The sequence below is a fragment of the Falco naumanni genome, chromosome 4, assembly GCF_017639655.2.
Source record: "Falco naumanni isolate bFalNau1 chromosome 4, bFalNau1.pat, whole genome shotgun sequence".
Taxonomy (NCBI): domain Eukaryota; kingdom Metazoa; phylum Chordata; class Aves; order Falconiformes; family Falconidae; genus Falco; species Falco naumanni.
In genome coordinates, this window is record NC_054057.1 from 74,705,329 (window position 1) to 74,729,525 (window position 24,197).

A 24,197-nucleotide genomic window follows, 5' to 3' on the forward strand; every position below is an offset into this window, starting at 1 on the left:
AATGCTTGTCCCGTCAGCCGATGAACTGCACAGGTTTCCAATCAGCCTACCCCAGCCACTTAAGCCCATTACTTCATCTACTCCCTTTGCTTCAGCATGTCACTCCAGTTGCACCCAGTACTGAATGAGCCCTTTCTTGGGGCTTCAATCTCAGAGCAGAAACCTGGAAGGAAGGAAAGGGGCATGGGGAAAAATAGGAAGCTGGAGGTGGGGAAGGAAAACATTTCTATGATTTTACTAAAGAAGGTAAAACAAGTTTTCCAAACAGCAACTGTAAGCTCAGCAATTCTAGTTTACATGGAGGGGGGAAGGCCAAGAACCCATGCAGCCACGTGAATACTGTCTGCCTCTCGTTACAAGCAGCAAAGCCTCGTTACCTCCCCCCAAAAGCCCTTAACTTGCTTCTGCCCCGTCCCAAAACAAAGCAAAAGCTGAAATTTTGTATGAAGGCAAACTCCAAGCAGCACTTAACAACAAACACTGCACTAGCAGAGAACCACCAGCCTCTTAAAATGTATGCATTTTCAGTTGTGTTTCCTTAACTTAATTTGAATAAAAGTTACACTAAGGGGGGGGGGGGGGATGGCAAAGAAAGGGGGGGGAAAGCCCACAGTGCAAGCAAGCAGCAGCAACCAAGGGACAGCACCTGAGAAGCATTAACGCCAAACCTGGAGGTCAATTTGTAGGGATGCATCCTTGCTGGTTAGGTAGTTGCACAAGCTTATGGACACGGGAAAACTGCAGAACATTGGCAGGAAACACCTAACCTCCTGTAATAGAAAATCCTGCAGAGAAACACATCTTGGCCACTGCCAGCACCAGCTGAGCACCAGCCCTGTAGACATTCTCTTGTCCTTCAGCAAACAACATCCAACTCCACAAATGCTGAAAAAAATGCATTTGGCAACTGGATGGAGGAGTTAAAAAACCTGTCTCCTTTCTGTCAACGGGCATGATTTAGAATACCGGACTAAATCTCAGATCTATCCCAATTACATCAATCCCATACAAGCGGGAGACTGTAGCAACAGGCAATCAGTTTGCCCTGACATTTCTTTGGAACGCACTGTATCGTACCAAGTAAGGGCTTCAAACTGCTCAGCAAAGCTTCTTCTCTAGTAAAACAGCCCCAGTGAGACCTGTGAAATATATTTATACTTTGCTTTTTTCCCCTCACCAGTTTAAAACTTGCTTTTCACAACCTTTAGATGGATAGATAAAAATGAGTTAGGGACATAGCTCCCACTGTAATTTGAAATTGCAAATTAAATGCAAGGTATAGCCTGGACAAGTCCAGGACTTGTGAAATTTCAATATTGCAGAAAATGTTTAAATTGTAAGCAGGTTACAATGAGAAATTTACATAATTAGATCTGGCACTGTTACATCAGACTTGAACAAAACGAATGACTCAAGTTTCAAACTCAAAAGAGAGAACAAATGATTGAGGAAACTGGATACAAACACACAATGGCAGCCCTTCTGTACTAAACACAGCCCTGTGCAATTTAGCAAGAAAGTTAAAGAGATACAAAAAGTGATAAAACAGATGCAAAGAAATCCTTAGGCAAGAGACCTGGTATAAATTGATTAATATAAATAACACAATCCTCTAAAACTTCTGAGACCCTTAAAAATATAGTACTTCAAGACAACAATTCTCCTGATTATGAAAATAAACAGAACTGATTTTAAAAAACCCAAAAAGCCAGACAAACCACAGAACACCAAAAAACCCCTAACCAAAGCACCATACAAAACCAAGCTGGGGCAGTGGTGGTAGAGACTGTCTCAAGTTTTAAGTACCTAAAAACAGCGCTTGAAGAGATCCTCCCCTAAGGATATTTTGATCTCAGTCACATGTTTTTTCTAAGGTATTTTTATTTAGTCTCCCTGTAGATAACTGCAAGGAGAGAACTGCTAACATGGTATTAAATTATATGATGTCTCCCCTCATAGCTCAGAGAGGCATTAAAGCTGAAATATTACCAATAAAAGCATTAGGCTCACTGACCTCAGAGAATGTTCTCACATACAAATATTGTTTCCATCACTTGCCAACTCTGCCTCAATCAAAAAATCAAGTTTAATTTTCTTAAGTTTTGATATAAGTACTTTGATACCTAACTACCTATCAGTAAGCAAGCCTATTCAATTGTACCAGTAGATAAGAAAAAAAAAAAAAAAAAGAGAGAGAAAATATTTGAGCACATTTCATGATACACATGTGCTCTTGTTTACACAAAGCAGAAAGGAAGTGGATCTTTTACTATTTGCGGCTCATACTTTCACCCAAATCACCTATTTTTTCACTTTCATCTTCCTGTTTGCAATTTAAATTTAGAAAATATACAGAAAGAACAGCTCACACAACAACCTTTCCAAATAGTTACATCTGGTTTGTTTTTGCAAGTTTAGACAGCATGAGTGAAGTTTCCAGTTAAACGGACCTGGAAATGTTACGGCAAGGCTGGCAGACCAGCACAGAATAAATTCCAACAACAAATACATTCGTAATCACAAAACCTTATCATACAAGCGTACCCACAACAAAAACACCTTCAGACCAAGAATCACCGGTGCTGCAAACCGAGGCCTGGCTAACCAACGTGGAATTGGACTCGGCTGGCCAAGGCAAACATAGATAAGCACAGAAAGAAAAGACACAACAGCCCGACTTGCTCACACATAGGCAACACTGACCCGGGCTGCCACATCTACCTGCCAGGGACACCGGTTGCCCCTGTCGCAGCAGCACCGCTTCACTGACAGCTAGAACCTATAAGAGAGATCCAGCTCCTAGCCTGGCATTTTATATGGCTGGAGCATCCAAAGGTTTTCACATTAAAGCAAAACAAACTCCCAAAACTTTAGTTTGCAATGTATTTTTTCATTTCTGAATCAATGCATTTATTTGTATACCTACACCAGTGCATAGAAAGATAACAATTACTATCATTGCATGTTGAATTTCTACCAACAGGAAAAACTTCAGTAACGAGAAGGAGAGAGTGACTAAGTGTTGAAAAAGACAATAAAAAAAGGACCCTACGAAGCACCTTCAGTTCAGCAGCTGTCATTAGGAGGTAGGGCAAGTGTACAATATCTGTTCAACACTATGTTTTCATTCCAGAAATGAGTACCACAGTATCAACATGCATCTGGGTCACCATCCTGCGACCTGTGTGGGCAAACCTGCACCTGTGTGCACCCCCGGGCTCCTCTGGGAACACGCAACTGGGCCAGGTACTAAACTCTGGCAGAAAGGAAAGGCATAGCTTTAGCATTACATTACAACTCCTTGTTGTTTTTGATGAGAGCAAAGATCATCTCTATTCACTTCAAGTGGAGCGATTCTCTTTTATTCTATGTCCTGGACAAGCCAGACAGTTCACGATACAAAAAACCCAAAACAATCTCCCCCTTCTCCCCCCAGTGAATCAGTGACAGCTCTATGCCAAATCATTCAAAAAGAGGATTAAAATTCTTTTAATGCCATCTCGCTGAAATACTGCATCTTTATTTACAGTGGCATGGCTAAGCTGCTATAGCAGCAATCCATCACTCCTCACAGCTTTCTGATACTTTCTAGAAGGTGGTAAGTTACCTTCAGAGAAGTAATAAATGGTAAGGCTGAAAGGACTGCTGACCAGTCCAGCACGCACCTCCCCAAGGCCAGACGTCCAAAGCAGTCCCTACAGGTAATTCCTTAAATTCTGCTTAAGCTGTTGCTCTCCCCAGCCCGACACACCGAGGGCTTTCACAGCAACAGTACAGGGCTTATCGCTCTGCCTCCTTCCCTCTTCGCCAGCAGCCTGCACCATGGCTGAAGACCACATCCATCTCTCCCACCCAGCTTTTTCCTCCAGACTAAAACTGCAGCTCCTTTGCTCTTTTCTAGACACCCATCTTGGTCACTTCTCTTATGGACTCCCTCCATTTGGTTCCTATCTTTTTTTGCTTGTATTTCTGCTATTACTGAAACAAAATTCATGAGATTGAAGGACTAAACAAGAAACAGTCCACAAAAAGTGATTCAGGTTAGTTTTCTACAGATTTCACCTTCTTATAATCTCTTCCCTCACACTGTCACCCAACATCCTTTTTTTTCCTATTTCCCCACTGCCTCCCAGTTTTTCCAAATGCCACCACAAAATTCCTCTCTAATTTACTTCTCAGAAGATACAATCTAATGGGTAATTAAAAATACAAAAGAATATTTAGGAATTACTATTTTCCCTTAACAGCTTTCATCCCATTAAAATATTTTACTGCTATAATGCCTGCAGCTTATCTTCAGTTGCATGAGAACAAAGAAAACAAACACTGAAAATTTATCTAAATAAGCCACAATATTTTGAGAAAAGCTACCATGGTGCTATGAGACCTTGGAAATTTGCACAAAATATGTGAGATATTGCTCTGAATTAAGTTTTGCTCTTCAATTCTATGGCTAGGAACCACAATAATAACAGCATCTGTAAATCCTACCTTTCCTATCTCACATCAGCAAATTGCATTGGAAACACTATTACAACTCCCACCACAAAAGTCTACCACTACCTCCAGTTGTTTGTGCTTTTGAATTATTAGCAAGCAAATATTAAAGAACATTAAAGTAAATAAAAAGGGGGAAATAAACTACAGTGTTAACATATGATCAAGTACATTAAATTGTACACAAAAGTACAGAGTCATTTTTAAGGGGGGGGGGGGGGGGGGGCAGGGACTGCTAAGTGTTTATAAAGGAGTCTGGTTCTCTTCCAAGTTTCACATTCCAGCCTGAAAATAACTTCTTAAAACAGCTGTCAAGTTTGGTTGTTTGTTTTGTTTTGGTTGGTTTTTTTTTTGGGGGGGGAGGCAGAATGATCTACCAGCAAATACCATCTTTCTTTAGAACCACACAAGTTATCATTGGTAGCAGCTTGTGCTTCACTGAGAAAATTCAACTCCTATGCAGCTCCTAAAATCTGCAGTCAAGAATGTAAAAGAGCATCCAAAAAGAAAAACAGAGACTGCAGTATATGAGCTCACGAAATAGAGAAGCACCATCATCTCTGTGCTCAGAAGACCATGAGAACTAATCACCCCCCCACTGGACCAAAAGTTAGCCATTAATCTTCCCTTCACTTCAGGTTCTTTTAAAACATTTCTTTTTCCCCCCAACTAACTTCTTAGTTAAGTAGATTGTTTTTAATTAGTATTTTAAAATTAAAAACTGCAACTTATTTAAAAATTAAGTAATTAAAGCTCCAAATCTAACAATAGTATATCTCAAAGGCAAACATGAAGGACCTCAGCAACCTACTGTAAACATTCACATCAGTGTTTACCTTTCAGACTTTCATGTATTATATACACTTGGTCTCTGCTGTCTTGGCTGATAAAACTGCAACTAAAAATTTGTAATTTTTTTTGTACCATGTACACCATTAATTCAAAACCTCCAATTTCTCCACACACGGAGACCCATTCACAACAGAAGCAGTATTCACTGAAATAGTCATGCTACGCAGTATCTCTATTCAAAACAGTCAAATACTAGCTGGATACATTTACTGATTCAATCGCTTCTACTCCGGGGACAAGTAGAGCCTCCTCCATGTTTTAAGTGTCTTGGAAATTACTTTGGGGAGAGCTTATTAAAAATGAACAACAAAACCCATCTTGGCTATACTGTTGCTACTGCAGTATGCTTTTTCAGTCTCCAACATCCAAAAAGCTAAATTCTGTTTCAGGAAACAGCATGAATTGCCCCAAATGCTAAGCAGCATGAGAAAACTTCAACACCATTAAAGAATCACTTCCTTCCTCCCAAATAAATGTCACTTCAAACTCCTCTCTCTTTTAGAGCTACTGCAACATTGCAGTAAGGAAGATATATCATTGTCTGTTTTGTACTGAAGAAAAAAACAACCTACTGTAAAATACAGTTCATGACAACCTCTTTCTAGGTCTTGAGGCACCACACTCAGCCCCAACCACCAGTGCAGGAACTGAAAACCAAACAAAAAGATGCAGAGAAGCAACTGGGCAAACATCGCTGATGTGTACCTGCCACAGAAAACCAAAACAAGCACCAGGCTGCATGGTGAGAACATGCTGAAAAGATGAAGTGGACATTCTTCCTTACAAATACCACACCTACCCATTGCAGTGAAGAGATTTCAAATGCTGCTGGGCTGAACCTGCAATTTCTTCATCCTGTTTTTGAAACTATGATGCCTGGTATCTCCACAGTCCCCCTCTCACTTCAACGTCCTAATACAGATTTACCTTTTTAAGACCTCAGATTATTCATATTGCCATACTAAAAAAGGAAAGTAAACTTCTCCCCTATATTCCCCCTTACTTCAACATGGGGAGGAAAATGCTATAGGTAGAAAATGTGTGACTGTGATGGAATGTAAGAAAATATTGCCGTCTCAGCACAAAAAGAGTATTTGCAGAGAAATCGTGTCCAAGACAGAATTATCAATACACCCTGTGTCCCACGGAACAATACTACTAATTTTAACTACTTGCTATTTAGTCTATTTAATTCTGCTACAGTCGCAAGCACCTGGATTTCTGGACAAACCTTAAGTACAACATTCTGGGAATCACTGTCAATAAAGCATTAGCACAGCTTCTGATCAATAAATGAGCTCATTACCCTACCTCGGCACATACCAGCACGTCGCGTTGCTCATTCTACCACAAATACGTTTTAGAAGTGAACACATGTATGACTGCTAGGGATTTAAACCTGGTTTTAGGAGCCACACAGTAGAACTCTCAGTTACAGTAAGCCAACGCTTCATTGTCACATTCTCAGGATGTGTCTGGTAGGTTTCACATAAAAAAAAAACCAACTTCCATAGCAGTAGTTAAACTTCACAGAACAGGAAACTGAAATAAAACTATTCCAGAAGCTTTATTAGAGCAAGCAGGAAAGGCACAGAACACAAACGTCAAGACACCTGACAACAGCTATAACTGGAGTTTGACTGGGGATGACTTACCTCCTCTGGCAGATTATTGAACGGACACATCAGAAAAATAATGCATTCAGACAGTCAAATGTCTAGACAACTATTTTTCAGGAATGGGCTACACAGCTACAGACGAGGAGCTTATTCATTAAGAAACTCAAGATAGGGACTCCAGAGTTTTCAAAGCAAGCACTTGGCTCACTCTTACCACGGTATCCACGTACCAGTAACACACATTTAACCCACACTAGTTATTCAAATACGCAGTGGTCTTTCCTGTTTGTGTACTGTGCCTATGCGGTAGATTTTTATCCCTTTTGAGTTCAAAAGCTCAAGTGTATGGACGGGATCCTTGCTGGTTTTGTGCAATGTCGGCCCATCACTGAATTCAAGCTGCCATCCCTTCTTTCCTCGCTTCCCTAATGCACCTCCCCTCTGCCACGCGCAGCAGGACAGCACATCAGGAGTACGCTACTGGCTCACTGCTTTCTGCCTCCACTGGACGAGTGCACCTCGCCAGGGCTCAGCACCACCGGCTCCTCACCAACTGAGAAGCGCAGGTAGCAGCACAGACTTCTTAATTAATTCAATACCGCTTCGTGTCTGAGAAGTGCCTCATTCTATAAATAAAGATCAAAGGATGAACTGCTTCAATGACCATCTAATAACAGCTACATTTCACTGGCTAATTTGTAAGATTGTCTTCTAGTAGTCAGCCAAGTTGTAATTTTACATATGCATTGAAAGGGCCATAAAAACTCCTACAAATACTCCAGGTGATCCTTCTGAACCCAAAGTCTGTGTTTATAGCTGTAACTCTTGTACTTTGTGTTCATTTTATACTGAATCACCTAAATACAGCAGCAAGGTTAGAACACCATTCTGCTTTACTTGTATTTGTGAAAGTCACTTGCTACATTTAAAGTTGTCTTATTTAGATAAACTGTAACATACTCCATGTGTATTAAACGCAGCTCCCAAATTATCTATTTCCCCAGCACCGACTGCTGTGTTACCGTAACATCCTGAAGATCACGTTTAACACACATGCACACGCAATCACATTATTTCCACAAATCAATAATTTGGTTATTAAAAACAACTGGCTCTTCTTTGCAACAAAGCAATTATAACTGCAAACTTTAACAAAGACTGCCATTTGAATTAGGAGGATTTAGTGTTTAAAAAGCTGCACCAAACATCGGTGGGGCATGGTTCAACTCTTGCTCTTACTAAGCAGTGCAAGAATTAACAAATCTTTTGCTCCAAACAGGTTAGACAAATAGCGCACTGTCAGCACCATCTAATGCCACAAAGCCTTCTCCATTAGAGCACCAGCAGAACAACCCACACAAATTTATGACTGTATTGGCTGCACACTTGTCTATGGCTGATATTAGGCTCAAACATAATCTATAATGCAGTTTATTTAAGTGCTTATCAAATACCCTACTTCAAAGAACCACTGGTAAGTGCAGAATCCTAGCAAGCAAATATCCTAACTTGGGAAAAAATCTTCATCTAAATTTTAAGACAATTTCCAACTTTGTCACCTCCTGAAATCTTGGAAAGAATTAGATGCTTAACAGATGTACTACATTTTAAATATAGCCACATCACGCACGCATTTTTTTATAACACTTAGAAAACACTGTGCCTGAACAAAAATGTCTTCCGTATGGTCTGATTCACTTTCAGTACCCAATTACTGACAGAAAACCATTACCAGCTCCTGAAGAGCAGCCATCACCAAACTGCCTCTATCTCTTAGCAGGGGAAAGCGACAAAGCACAATGGCCATCCCAGTGCTTCACCGGGGCTCAGGACCCAGCTCGGTAGCCTTACCTGCACATTTGAAAAAAATTACATCCTTTACCTCCTTTTTCCCCATTCACTGTATCAGACAAAGCAAGAGGTCACGGGCTCAGTTACCGTGAGCACGCAGATCGTATCCAAACACACCTCCACCACAGCAGCAAGCACCTTCCACTTCAGAGCCGGTCTCCTGCATGCCGTGCTGCAGAGCTGGCCAGAGCCCACACCGTACCAACGCAATCGCAGCTAGAGACAACTGCACTCTGAAAACCTCTCTTAGATGTGGCTCCCACCTTCTGTTATCAACAGGTAGGTTTTGTGATGCTCCCTAGTAAATACAGATAGCTAAGCAAAACTTATTAAAAAAATCCACCCATTTGATGAACATTAGTCATCCGTGCTACAAGAATTAAGCACACTTCCCAAGCTGATTAAACACAATTCAAGCATCTGATTATTCAGATATAATGGACTGCAAAGACAACTCCAAGTATTTTCACTTAAGAAACATCCTAAGGATGCACACAGTTACTGAAATGCTATATACACACATATATACGTATGTATAAAAAGCAAATAACTCAACAGCTTCATGTAATTAAGATTTTTGGACTCATTTGTGGAAAACTATCATTGAATACCAAATTGAAGTATCTGACACAGGTAAGAAAACATGACTTCAGTGAAGGCTAGCAGATCTTTTGTTTACCTCTGTATCCACAGCAAATTCCAGCAGCAGCAACATTTCATAACCAAAGACGTATATGTTATTTTAACATCCTCAGCAGAAAAAATCAGTTACTGATCATTATGTATTCCAGAACCTCGGGTGAGGCATGGGGTGTGTGTGTTTCTCTGAAATGGTTTATTGGGATTATGAAACAATTAATAAATTTTCTCATCCTCACGTGGTATTTTTAAGAATGATGTCTGCTTCTAGTTGATGCCACATTGCCAAGCAGCAAGTAAAACATTAAATATTATTCATATTGTCTCATCAGTAACTTATATGTACATAAAGATAGAATCTCTCTCACAACCTGCACCTTAGTAGCAAGGTCAGTCCCAAAGATGTACTCAGAGCAAAATCCTTTTACGTTCCTACATCCTGTTGTCAAGTAAGAATGAAATTTTAAAAACTGGAAATAGATGGGAAAGGCTACAAAAGCCTTGGATCAACGTCTGATTATCTGCTGGTGTAACGTGGGTATGTGTGACACTACAGAGTCTCCATCTTTCTCCTGGAAGCCTGTGACCATTTCTTCTCTTAATGCAGTCCAAACACAGAGCTCTTAGAAACCCAGACAGCTCTTACTAAGTATCACGCTATCTAAACAAAGGAAATTTGGAGCTAATGTTGTACCTGGTCTCTTTGCAAATAATGCCCTACAGGAACATTTCCTCATTACATCCTGTCTTTAACACCGGTCCCGTCAGGCCCTGAGCATTTCCAAAAGATTTATCTGTTGTACTTTCGTCCAAATTGGTCAGAGGTTAAAGGCACTTAGTACCTTACAGGATGGACTTCATATGTCCATTAAACAAGAGTTAAAGAATGCAAGAATTTGATTCCAAGAACTACTGGGAACAGCTATGCAAAAGCTTCCCAGGGAGGTCTTTTCAAAATAACATACCTAATGTAATACCCTGTAAAGAAAAAAAAAAAAAGTAACTTCTATTCCATATATTAGACACATGGACCTAAGTCAAACATCAAAGCTGCACATTTAAAAAATAAAAAATTCCATTTCTGACTCAAACATCATTGTTTATCTAATGGTAATGTAAAGAAATAAGCATCCAATATCAGAAGTTTTCCTACGCTTCTTGTGGGCTAAATCAACGTTTCATAGCGTGTTTTATTTCAATTCTAGAAATTTTTTTGTCTTTTTTTATTCTTATTATGCAGTTGAGCACAGTCAACCAAACTATCACCATTTTGGCTCTTAAAACATACAAATAGTTTTTAGTATCATTGGTACCAGTTGTCAATTGGCTTTGCCTTCCACTTTCTCCTCCTCCCTCTGTCTTGAGGAGGAAAGAGAGGAATTTTTCCATTAAGGCCTATAAATTAACAAGACTGAAAGGAAACTAAGTTTTATAGACAGCTGGATTTGGATGCTTTTTGGCTGTCTTTCCGCGTGGCCCCTCTTCTCCCCTTGCAAGGGCAGGACTTCTGGTTCAAGGAAACACATGGCCAGCACGAGCTCCTGGACCTCCAGCCCATGACAACATCCACACAAATGGATTGGAGTTAACTTCAGCTGACAGCTGGAGGAAAAAAAAAGCAAAAGGAAAGCAAACTGCTCTTTCACTAGTAGATAATCAAGATGTTACACATACAGCAAAAGACGTTTTCCTTTGCATGTTTCTGCATATGTTAAGCAGCAAGCAGAAGGAAAGGTCCCATTAGCAAGCTAGTGGACTTTTCTGCCAGTTCCTCTTGCACTGTGCCGATTTTGGAGATTTTATAAGTAATGCTATTTTATTACAATAACCTGATTTCTAGATTTATCAAATCAAGTTGAAGAAAACAGCTTTAGAGATGCAACATGAGGAACAGTAAGTGCTATCAGTGAAATAAAGACTTGCAATATAATCATTGTTATCTACACTGTTTGCAAAGAATTCCCATATGAAGTTACTGTAGCAAACAAACACAAAAAGTTTTCAGGCAATTTTAATGGGCATTTTGAGTCCAAGGGATGTTAGCTGAAGAAATATATCCAGAACGCAAAGTAATTTCAGAACCATGAAAAATATCTATCCTTAAAGCCTTATATCTAGTAGGCTTATTGCTGTACATGAGAACAATTGGGGGGCGGGGGGTTGGTGGGTGGTGGTGGCCGGGAGGGGAATGAAAAATAACATTCATTTGATGAAAACCATTTGGCTTGGAAGGGGGCTGCAGAGATTTCTGCTACAGTCCAACCCTGACAAATGCCCAGCAAGGTAAGTTAACCAGCCAAATCTGCCCTATTGCCTAAGACGGTACCAGTGCCCAGATGCAATGTCTGCATAAAGAAAAAGCTGTTACACTGTGGTACAATTGCCAGTCCATACTTCCTTCCCAACTGCCAGTTCGTATTTTCACGAATAATTACTTGGGAGCAAGCAGCTATACTTTCAAAACCTGCATGGCTTTGCTTTAAATCGAGTTCCAACAATCTCCTACAAACCTATGAAAGCACCATCACAATAACGCAAGCTTATATAACAGAACCTGTTAAAATGTGTTAATGAGACTATATTGACTAGCCGGCTTCTTTGCAATGGCAACTCCCACTGGAAATTAAAAATTAAAGGCTAGGGATTTTTTTTCTTTCTTTCTTTTCAAAGGACAGAAATGAGATTGAAAATCATCTAAAAATAGCAGAGAATTTTCAAGTGTCAGCTGTAACGGAAAGAGGAATGGCTGTCTCTCCTTACAGAGCCAGGATGGATGGAGCGAGCTTGTGATTCAGGATCAAGAGAAAGACAGCTTACACACAAACTGTAGATGGGAGAAAATAATTATAATTTACTAATTTTAGTAATATTCCAGGACAATCTACAGCAACTTCAAATCCAATGAAATTGTACTTTATCTTAGTGATGAATGTAAAGTCTTACATACTTCGCCTGCCAGAAGGAAAAGTGAAGTACATATTGTGAAATAACTCCAAAAAGGGTTTTAAACAACCCATTCAAATCATGCATCCTCCTCATGACAGAAGATGAATATAAATTACATGTCTTTGACTTTGTTTTGTCTTTTCCATCAATCTTTTTCCCCAAAAAGCCACTATGTCAAGGCTTTTATTTAAAGAAGTTGTCTTGCATTTAAATAGTCCCTCACCTACCTCTGAAGATTTACTGATGTGAACGGGAAGAAGGAAGAAGAGAGCTCAGATTTGTTATTTGTAGGGTACCTGTTTACACTGCAGCACCTGTATTTTGGGTAGCCAAAGAGAGAAACATAAATTAAAAACTCTGTAGATGATGGTCACAGAATGCAGCAGAAGCCATGGTGTTCCCCCAGTGCATCAGGGCCTCGGATTTCAGCACCCATCTTTCCCATGTTCTAGAATAAAGCTCCACTCCTGCCATGCTCACTTCAGCTCTTGTAGTATGTAAATATCTTAAGGGCTATTAAAACTTCTACTCCACTGTACAGTGCTTATATAGGGGTTAAACAGGCAGAGCTGCAACCAGACTGCCAATACTGTGTTAACTTATTTGTTAATTAGCATCAGGACACGCTGTTAATTGAAACTGGAGCCCGTACTTGTTTAACAAAGTATATGGTTAGAACCAATCTCCATCCCGTACAAAGTGGAAAATCTTACATAGGTACGAACTAGGCTTATAAATTCTTTTTCACTGTATGCGGTAAAATTAGCCCTTAAGTATGTTATCAAAACTCAAAGCCTCAAAATCCAACATCCAAGTTCCCTTAAATAACAAAAACAGCTTAAGTGTGAATATTTTTTAATTGATATTTTTCTGCTTGGTCTTGCACAAATAAAACCAAGAGCAAGTCAACAAATCTTCCTCAAAATTTGGAAAACTGTGACCTTCCTGCAGAGGTCACAAAACCTGCCTGGTAGTAAAGCTGATCAGTACTAATGCACTAATACATAGGTTTACTTTCAGAAAAAGTTGTCATTGCATCATGTAAAATATTTGGAAAGCTGAACAATCACCAGGTTTTCTTACAAGGTTCCTTCTTTTGTTTACAGTGATGAAACACAACTTCACTATGTGAAGACAAGAACCAGGCTGAACAACTACATTCACTAATTACCTCCTCTTCTTTTTGCTATTACATGATAAAATTACAGATCACGTCAAAATGTTAAATTAATGTAGAATTTACTTCTTCCTGGCAATATGCCTTCATGCAAATTACCTCTAATTATAATTTGTTATCTGTCACTGAATACTTTTCATTTTTTAAATAAAGGAGTCAAGTCAACCTGTGTATGGTATTTTATTTTCAATCTCACAATTGAAAATAAGATCATGAACCACTACCACAGTAACAACAGTTAATAGGTCAGGTTATATAAAACTGATAAACTGACTGACTAGTCACTAAAATTTTATGCCTCAGTCAGCACTTAGGATTTTGGTTTGTGGGAAAGTGGAAATACATACACATGCAGACTTCATTACCACTTAAAAGAGACATTTGTTCATCTATCCAATGTTGCCTGACCGCCAGATCAGTATCAGAACATATGAAATCCAGAATTACAATGCCTGTCACAAATGAGTTCAATAAATATAAAAAGCCAGTATCTAAAGATTTACATTTATTGAACATGATGAAACTAGAGGCTGAGCAGGAAGACACGTAGTGCAGCTGGCAAGACACAACACAATCACCCCAACCTCCTGCACTCACCCCTAAAACACTCACTAGAGACTCAAGCTGCCCTTAGCCAAGCCACAGAGCAAAACTGAATCTGTGCAGAGCTGTCCTGCTGGCACAAGCACAAGCCCTCTAGATTTACACTATGCCCAGCAGGCTGGCCTCAAAAAGCTAAGGAAAACTTTCATCTTATCTTTCATCTACCTATGAACTTCCAGCAGCACATTTCAGCTACAGGTCCTCTGTGCGCAGGGCTGGGAAAAGACAGACGAGGCGGGCAGGGAAGCCTTCACCACCATCACAGTGTAATCGTAGTCTCTCCCTGATCGGCCGCAGAGGTGAGGAAGGGAAGAAAAAGTCAATGACTTTTCTCTTCATAACCTTATCTAAGGCTTTTGTCTGGCAGGAACACCCACCCTGTGTTCCCTGTAAGCCAAACCTGAAGCAGCAGCAGAGTACCAAGTCACCCAGCAGAGCCGTATCCCATGGTCTGCCAAGGGAAAAGCATCCCGTGCGTCGCAGGTTGCCACCATGTGAAGAGCTAAGCTATTTATGGAGAAATAATTGCCTTACATTATGTGAAGAGGTTTCAATGTCAGGCAAAACACTGACTTTTATTACTGATTTGCTTTATTAAAAAAATGTTTACAAGTAAAGCTGATATTAAAAGAAACCTGGAGAACAGTGAAAGACAATACAGTAAGCTGCAGATCTGTGATACGCTTTATCAGGAACAGCCACCAGTCGCCACAGGTGAACTGGTGGATGTTCAGGCAGTAAGCACTGTGAAAGCTGACCTCCCTCCGAAGCCATCAGCAACACGGTTTGGTTAGCCAGGTGACACACCGCACAAGCTTACGTTTTTTTCCATAACGAAACAAACACCAAAAAGTCAGACAGAAAAGAGTATCTGTATCTTCCAAGGGCTTCTAACAGAAATTCCACAGAAAAGCCATTCCTTGAGGCAAACTGAACACACAGAGGTGCCTTGCTGCAGAAAGTTCAAGAATTCTTTTAACAGGAACTTCAATAACATTGACTCTCATTAGAGTATCAGCATACATACAAACGCCCCTGATGAAATCATGGTTCCACTGTGCTATGCTCTATAAACACAGAGAAAGCATTCTTGCCCCAACATGCTTATGTATTTTGAGCACTCAAAAAAAGGTGCTGGTGACCCTGGTATTTCTGGAAGAGTTGCTGGCTGGCAAATAGCAATATTGTGACCTCCACGGTAACAAGAAAGAGAAATCCAAACCACCAAGAACAGAACAACCCAAAAATATTTCCGTAAGCTGAACTTTTTATAATCTGAGTAGAGATCTCTGACTCTAGGGTTCAGAAGGGATGCATTAATGTGCGTTATGTGACCCAGTATCTCATAGTCTTCAATAAATCTATCTGCTAGGAAGCTCAGCAAGAAAAAGTGCATTGCCTCAAATCCCATGGCAAAATTATTACCGAAGATGCAACTGAACTGATGTCTAGGGGTTTATCTGTGGACCTCAAAAAAATCACCGCAACATTCCTCTGCCACGTTCCCTCCACATCCAAGGGGATCAGGTGCAGTGAAAACAGACAGCATAAGCAATCTTAAACAGCAGTCAGAAACAGGTAAAAACGCTCTAAGGTCACCAATGGCTCGCTCTCTTTGCTGATTTGTTTTAGATGCCATCTACTTAATTCAGAAGTCAGAAACAGGAGGGAACACACCAGGGCCCCACTCCTTGCAATAAGGAGCCAAGGAAGCAAAGGAGGAAGAAAAGATATTTCCATCCTAAGCTTTCAGCAAATCACAAAACAGCAAAGGGAAAGAAAAACTTAGTTTTGCCTCGTCTATTCCAAAAACCAAGCAGAACAGCACTCAGACAACTCGGGGTACATCTAGACTAGTATTTCAAATGGAATGGTAAGCACGGTTTTGAAGCAGTTTGCCCAATTCACTCCTACTTACCCTGCTCTGGTGCACACTGTAGAGTTGTACCTGGATTCCTTCTGGGTGAACCAAGCCAAGCGACTCGCTCCGGGAGCATGCCTGATGCGCTCCAACCACAGAGGTACTTTGGTTGAAAGACCCAGTCCAGAACCAGTCTTCGGCAGAAGTCCTAAAACATGCGTAATGTGGACACCGAGTCCTCGGCACCTCCCGTTTTGCTCTGTGAATGGTTTACTTCACCACATTGACTTAGCCTACAGAAAGATTGCTACGACTACTGCGGCAGCCCAGACAATTAAGAGATAACATACTAGATATACAACATAAAAAATAGGATATCATTAAGATATCAAGGCTTGAAAGGAAGCTGAGAAGCAAAGTGCTGGTAGGGAAACAAAGCTTATGTCTGTTATCTCTGCAGCACTTTCATAATTGAAAAGAATGAGACATATAACATAATTAAACAACCACAACAAACTTCCTCTTCTCTATCACTACTATCAACAAATTCTCAGGGAAAATAGCAGAGAGCGAAGCTTTGTAACAGCACCTCCGTTCACAAAACTGAGCAGTTGCTTGGCAGAGAACAATTAATTAAGAGGTGAAATCTCAGTTTATTCTATTAAATCTCAGAGCTGCTACTTAACAAAACCCTCCCCTGCAGCAGGTTCTAGATGCCAGCCTGTGTGCACTGCTGTTAAGAGTGCTTTTATCATTGCCTTTTTTTTTTTTTTTTTTTTTTTTTTGCCCCTGCTGCCATTTACCTATCAGCCAAGTGATCTGACTGCGGAACAAAGTACTGAGGATACAGGAAAAAACGGGCATCTGCAGCATCCACATTTCCCTGAGGGTCTGGGCACGGGACGGACAAGAGACCATGTGCGCCACAGACCTTTGGATAAAGGCAGCTGTGGTAGAGGTCTGCTTGGTTTAAAAGTACACACAGACTCCTATAACTATGTAAGACATTGATAAGAAATGGAAGCTAATTACAGTTCCACAACAAAATACAGAAGGGAAAGGGGAAAAATACCAGCCCAACCCACACTCCTTGTTAAAGCAATTCTTACCACATACTCCAGTTGCTTTCATAGCTAGGTTTCAGGGTAAGAAGAGACCATTAAAATATCAGTCTTCAAAGCATACTTCATCTTACCTAGACTGCATTTCAGTTTGTTCATCTGTAGTGCCCTGGCTAAAGCAGGACCTGTGAAAGGCATTCAGAGCTGCAAAACCTGAACCACCGTACTGATGAGACACAGCAGCCCATACCCTCTCACAATAGATGTAACCAAGGACAGCACAGAAGTCTGAGAAAGACCATGAAAAAAATACTCCTGACATGGGGTATAATTGCGCTAGAGAGTGCTCTTGTGATCTAGAAAATATAAAAAAATAAATAAATAAAAATATTTAAGAGCAGTAACATCAGTCTCCACAAGTAAGTTCATGTCATTTTGTAATTAATGATATCGAGTACAGTTACAAATTCAGCAAAAATACTTAATTTAATTTGTTGCTACAATACAGCCTTCACACTGCATCTGGCTGTAAAGGTAGATGGAAGAGAGAAATGCTGCAGGGTAGTTTCTCTACAACTATTCAATTTATTTTCTCCAGAATGGCAAGATTCAACTTAAGAGTAATGGAGAGATTACATCTGATCCTTTTTTCTTGAAAGCACACTTCCACTGAAATAGATCAGTGTCAACAGTATTCAAAGAAATTAACTCAATTTGTATTTTTAGAAGCTGAACAGAAAGCCAAAGCCCAGGGACACACATCTGCTTCAGTTCTATGGCTTCCAGCCACCAATGTCACTGTCGATATTCTCCCTCCCCGTAAGCCTCTCATTTCAGCCCCACTGCCATATGCACGCAGACAGCTAGCTCACCAAAAATAAGTATTTGTGTCACATCAAAATAAGCACCTGCCACAGGCGAGCAGCCTGCCGTTACTGCTTCCACCACTGTTTTGCAATACTCCCCCCACCGTCCTTACTCACTGACCTTTCTACAGCCACCCTGGCCTTGTTTTGTATTTGTTGCAACAAATATCTCCTTCCCCCATCACAACGCTGTCCTACGACTCCTTCAGTTTCTTCCACTGTTTTCCACGCTTACTTTATAAAAATGGGTACATTTAGAAACAGAGCAAATAAAATCAGATAGCATAAAAGGGTTTGCAACGTATTCCACTCCTGTTTTGATCCATCTGCTCCCCACCTTGGGCTACAAGCACTGCAGCCAACCATACCTCCATGAGACAAAGGCACAGCACTAAAGCGACACAGCTCTTAATAAAGAGACAATTAAACCTCAGCATGTATGAGCCTCCTGCACACGCCTGTAAGTGCTGCTAGAAAGCAGTCAAAGGCTTCATTTCAAAATGAATACTCTAGAAAAACGAAAAATGGATCCTCAGCCAAGCCATAAAGGGGAACCGAAGAATCCCTCATTTTCTTTTCCTAAAGGCAAATCTGCAGTTTTATCCCCAAATCCTTAGAGCTACAGAAATGAGAGCATCTGCCAGCTCACTGAACCACCTGAGTAACTTTTTCCAGCCTAACTTCGAACTGCAGCAACTTGCTGTATCAAACTGCCAAATCTACAGTGCTCATTCCTTTCTGTGAATCCAGCTGTCATTTTTCCCAAATGCCTTCACAGTCCCAACTCTCCCAATGCCAAAAAAAACTTTTCACAGATATACATAATTTTGCAAAACACATATGCTCTATGTATGGCACATGAAGTCAATTAACAAGTTTACTTACTGAATTAAAGGATGACACACAACAGTAAAACAAAAACCTCTTGCAGACAGCAAACACACTAACCTTCTCCTCCCTACAATGTGATACTCTCACAAGAAGCACTAAGGCGTTTTGAAGCCTATGCACATTTGGAGTACCCCAGGAGATCTTTCATGCTTATCTCCTTGGCATCTTTTATTCCGTAATCCCCATGGTGTTTGTAATCACCAGCACGTGGAGTTAAAATGTAAAACTTGTTCAATTTGCAAGTCAGCAAGCACAGAATATGCACTAGGGAAAATATATTCCCTCATACAAGAGGGGGAGGGAAAAAAAAAAAAAAAAAAAAAAAGAGCACAATATAGAAGCACATACCTTTTAACTGGTCGGCTACCACACTCTGACCAACTCGCTCAATCACCTTTCCATCCTCCATTTCATAACGATCATCCAAGTATTTCGCAGTAGCTTCCGAAATATGGACTTTTCCAGCTACCCCGAGCTGCTCCATCAGATTGGCCAAATTGACATCATTGGACCACACATCAAACTTGAATCTTCTCATGCCCAAAATGCCACAGAGGACTGTCCCCGTATGAACACCAACTCTCATGTTTACCATTTCTTTTTTCTCTTGACAAAACTGCTCAATGGCTTTAATCATACCCAAGCCCATCTCAATGCAGCAGTAAGCATGATCTGCCCGGGGCTCTGGGCAGCCGGCTACACAGTAGTAGCAGTCTCCCAAAGTGCTTATCTTCTCGCATTTAGTGTCCTCGCACAGACGGTCAAAACGTCCAAAGAGGTCGTTCAGGAGTCCCACCAGAGCATGGGCAGATTTATTGGCACTCATTTTCGTGAAGCCCACAATGTCTGCAAACAAAATGCTCACTTGCTCTATCTGCTGCATTTTAAAAGGACGGAATATTATGGGGGTTTTCTGTATGGAGGGTTTCTTCTTCCTGTTTTTGGGGCTTGAGGTGGAATGACGTTTGATGGAGTTTTCACTTTCATCATCCCCCTGCTTCATTAAGTCATCGGCTATTATTCTTGGCATAACAGAATGAATCATCCTCTCTTTCAGGGCTTTTTCCACTTCTAAGTCCTTTCCATGCATGATGGACTGCCCCACTTTCAGGAATGTGCTTCTCGATCTGACTTCGGACATGATAAATAAATGAATACCGATGGCGTGGATGCAGATGTGCAGGAAGGCTTTGCTCAACAGCTCCCAGTAAACCGCACCAGCTCCTAGAGGTGTAAAACAGTTCTCGTCGCGGAAGTGATAACCAAAGGTCTCGAAGAGGACTGAGTACGACAGTCCCAGGAACAAGCTTAAATACAAGGGTAAGTGCATCACCGTGTAAAGCAACAAGAGCACTTCAATACACATAGAAAAACTGCCTACTTGAGAAAGACAAGTGTCTGTGGGATCTGCCAGGGGAGTCCGATTGGACATGTCACCACTTCCTGAGATAGGTTTCAGAGCCTGGAACTGCGGAGCCAGAGTCAATGCAAAGACCAGGAGGGTGAGTATCAGCGAAGTCCATACGTAATGGCGGGCATAAGTCTTGGTGAAAGTGAACACAAAAAAAGCTACACATACCAAGAGGAAGCACAAAGCCGGCACCATGAAAACAATCTGTTTCTCTCTCATGTGTATGCCGAAGTAGATGCCCCAGAGAAGGCAGGCCACGCCGATGTAGAAGAGGGCATAGCGAAACCTGCGCTGGGTCTGTGGGAAGCATCTCTCCATGCAAGCCTCCTCCAGGTTATTAGAGTCGAACTTGGGGTTCCACCACTTGGAAGAGGCCCTCTCGAAGAGCTGTGGCAGCTTCTTCTGCCGGCGGAGGCCGGGGCCGCCGGGGCCACCGCCGCCGGCTCGGCGGGTGCCCCCCGACTCCCCCGAGCTGCAGCTGGAGGAGATGCTGTACTTGCAGTGCTTGGCGGAGGAGCAGCCCTGGTGCTGCTTGGGGTTGATTTTCACCGTCACGCTGTTGCTGTCCCCGCTGGAGTCGCAGCTCACCTCGGTGCTGTGGTGATGCAGCAGCTGCTGGTGCGGTGGGGAAGCCATGTTGTCAATTCCTCCCGAAGAGCCCGCTCAGGAGTTGGGTCTCTCGGGCCGGGAAAGGCACCGGGGCTCCTGGCAGCGGCGCCTCTAGTCTCCTCCCGCCGCCGGCGCGGGGGGGGCGGCCGGGCAGCGCCGCGGCGCCGCGCCGCTCGCCGGGCTGGGCACACAGGGCGCTGGGGCGCGGGCAGCCCCGCATATTCCCCCCCGCCTCGCCCGCCTCCGCCGGCCGGGCAGGGCCGGGGCTGCCGCCCGCCGCCGGCCCCGCTCCCGCAGCCCCGCCGAGGCTCAGCCCCGCGGAGGGGACGCCGGGCCCCCGCCGGGAGGGGACCGCTCCTCCATGTCGCCTGCAGCTGGCCGCGGCTTCCTCCCCGCGCCCGCCGGGCAGCGCTCCCCTCGCGGCCGCCGCCAAGGGGCCGGCTCCAGCCGCCCGCCCGCCTCCCTCGCCCGCCCAGCCGGGACGGCACCGGCGGCCGCCCCCCGCCGGCCTGCGCGGCCCTCCCCGCCGCTCCCCGCCAACGGGGCCTTGGGCCCGCGGCCGCCCGCGCCCTGCCGGCGCCGCGGGCAGCGCCCGGGCGAGAGAGCGAGTGCCCCCGCGGCGTTCCTCAGCCGCGGCGCGGGGCTCGGCCGCCTCCGTCTCCTCGCCCGCCGCGGGGCCCGGCGGCGCTGGTCCCGTCACCCTCCCGGTGGGGTGGTGCCGCGCCGCCGCGGGGAGCTCCGTGCCCTGGCGGGGGCCGGCCCGCCCGCCTGCGCGCCGCCGTGCGAGGGGAGGGGAGCGACGCGGCGGGGGCGCGCTCAGGCCGCCGCCACCATCTTCCTCACGGGGGGATTTGGGACGGGGAAGGGGGGGGCTGCGGGTGCGCGCTCCCGCTGGCCAATGGGGCGCGGCGCCGCGGCGGGAGCGCGCAGTCCCCCCCGCCCCGTTCCCGCCCCCCCTCTTCCCGGCCTGAGGGGCGCGGGGAGGGAGCGGCCCCCGCGGGCACTCGCGGCCCCGTCCCCTCCGCGGCGGCGGGGGGTCTGTCCCTCCGTGAGGCAGCGGCCGGGGAAGGGCTGACAGGGACGGGACGGCGCGGGATGACCCGCAGCCGGGCGGTCCCTCAGAGTGGCCCCCCGCCCCGCGGCTTCTCGCCGGGCGCTGCCCCCCCCGGTCTGCCGGCGGGTCCCGCTGCCGCCCTGAGGGCCCTGGTTGTTCCCGGGGGGGCCAGGGAGCCGCCGCTGGCACGGCTGACATTTGCCATGCGCAAACAACATGCACTCCAGCAAACAATTCAGCCGTTCCGCATCCCGCCGGACACTCGCGGGCTGCTTTTTCCTCCTCTTCCCCCTGTTTTTTTTCCTCGCTTGTTTATAACTGACGCGATCCCGCCTGCCGCCTCCTTCAACGTTATTATCTCTTCCTCCCAGGCGGTCCGTATCTCCCTCCCTCGCAGGGTCCCTCCGCGGTCGCCTCAGCCTCTTCCCGCCCTCCGTCCCTCCCCCGGGCTCAGGGTGCTGCCCCCCATCCCCCCGGACCCGGGTCCCTGAGGCGTGGGCACGGCCGGGCCGCCCGGGACCCCCCCGGGTGCCGCCCCCCCGCTTGCAGCAGCGCTCCGCAGCAGCGAGCCCCTCCGCTGAAGACGGCAGCGTTCGGTAAAATACACTTTTTTTTTCTTCTTTTTTTTCTTAAATAGTACTAGAAAATACGTGGCCACACGGTTACTGGAACTGAAACCTGTAATTTTTTCCAATTCTTTTGTAAAGGTATCACTGCTCTGTAACCATGCCGAAAAATGTGTTGGTTTTTATTATCATTGTTATGATGAGGAAGACGACTAAGAAGACATTTGCATTTCCTGAGGTATTTGATACCAAAATAATCTGTAATAAAAAAAGTCTTTTAGCAATAATTGTTTTGGTTGTGCTGTGACGTACCAGTCTCTTAAATTGCAACTACTGACTCATCTGATCAATATTTCATCGGGAACGCTGCTCGCCATGCCGCTTTTCCATAGGGATCGTTAGGGAGGAGGAAATCCCTGAGCTGACGGGGCAGAAGGTGTGGATGGCCTCCCAGGCTTGCCTATTAATTGATACATTTACTAAGACATCTTTGCGACCTTTTTATTGATTATCTTAAGTGCACTTTACGTTACGTTTTTACTTCATAAAGGATGACGGATTTATTTAATTTGGAGGATTAAATGTGACAACTTCCAAGGACTCAAAGACACTGTAGAAACTTGGTGGGAAGAGGATAAAAGTTTTTTATGTCTATGGCAAAGAATTTAAGGTGAAACTACCTGTGTTTTTAACTTTTTTATGTAAACCTGTAAGATTTATGTTGTTGTAGAGGTTGGGTGATTTGAACAGAAGAGGTACTGAAATTCCAGCATCAATTTTTTTAGCCTTGCTTTATGATAGCACTAAATTATTATTATTGCTTATGACAGCCTTACTCCACAGCCACTCTGGGTCAGCTGCATTTCCTTAACACCCTTCCAAAAACTGTAGAAACTACAAAGAGCTAAAATGGGGGCGGGGAGGAGGGTAAACAGGAAATAATTTAAGCCCTTATTATTTCTAAGTAAATCAGGATGTCATTGAAAAGAACACCAGAGTACATTTTCCTCCAGTTGAAGATGTGAGTTTTCCCTCTAGTATGAACAAAGTCATGATTTCATTCAGTTCCTTTGGTCCAGAGTGATTAAGAGTGCATGGGCAGTAAATAAATAAATCATTGTTTGCCTAGAGTGTAGTAAAAGTTGAGGGCCTTCAAATTGGTGTTTATTACTGAAACTTGCTTGGATAGTCTTTAATTCAATTTTCACCTAAAATAAAGATGTGGGATTGTACCTTCGTTCAAATTAAAACTGTTAGGCAGCGGTGTGTACAGCTGTACGGAAGCATGCAAGGAGGTGGTGGCTCAGGTGTGCGGGTGCTGCATAGGAAAAGTTCACGTGCACAAGTGTGCACACACAGTCAGAGGAGAGAGCCCGCTCGTGTGCATCTTCCCTTTTTGCACATGGAAGAGACCGACGCTTCGGGCACAGAGATACATGAACGCGGGAGGCAGAGGACCCGCAGAAGCAAAGCTCAGGCTGAGAAGTGAGAGAAGTGTGCCTTGTTCCCCCTGCGCTCAATAAAGCAGGACTTTGTGTGTTCTTAGAAGAAACAGAATCACATCAAAGATACTGGCTGCATCACAAGCTTTGACCGAGTGACCCACATGATCCCAAATTTTGTCTGGCTACTGGTCAGACACAGCTTTTGATCTCTGCTAATGAAGTAGTCTCCTCTTTCCCAGCTTTCATTTA

General features: G+C 43.7%; 1 protein-coding gene and 1 long non-coding RNA gene across 4 annotated transcripts in view; one reads left to right on the forward strand and one right to left on the reverse strand.

Moving 5' to 3' along the window:
• Positions 1-21,342, reverse strand: part of ADCY9 (adenylate cyclase 9) — a 97,490-nt gene extending 76,148 nt beyond the window's left edge. Inside the window, exon 1 of one of the 3 annotated variants that reach the window (XM_040589106.1) lies at positions 19,212-21,342. In XM_040589106.1, coding sequence (XP_040445040.1) covers positions 19,212-20,910 — 1,699 coding nt within the window. In that variant the 5' untranslated portion in view covers positions 20,911-21,342. The remainder of the gene's footprint in view (positions 1-19,211) is intronic. The other 2 variants (XM_040589103.1, XM_040589104.1) reach the window with 2 other exon arrangements.
• Positions 21,343-21,416: 74 nt separating this feature from the next.
• Positions 21,417-23,501, forward strand: LOC121086006. Its single transcript, XR_005827263.1, has 2 exons — positions 21,417-22,533; positions 22,645-23,501. It is a non-coding gene; the product is annotated as an uncharacterized LOC121086006 (long non-coding RNA).
• Positions 23,502-24,197: the final 696 nt, after the last annotated feature.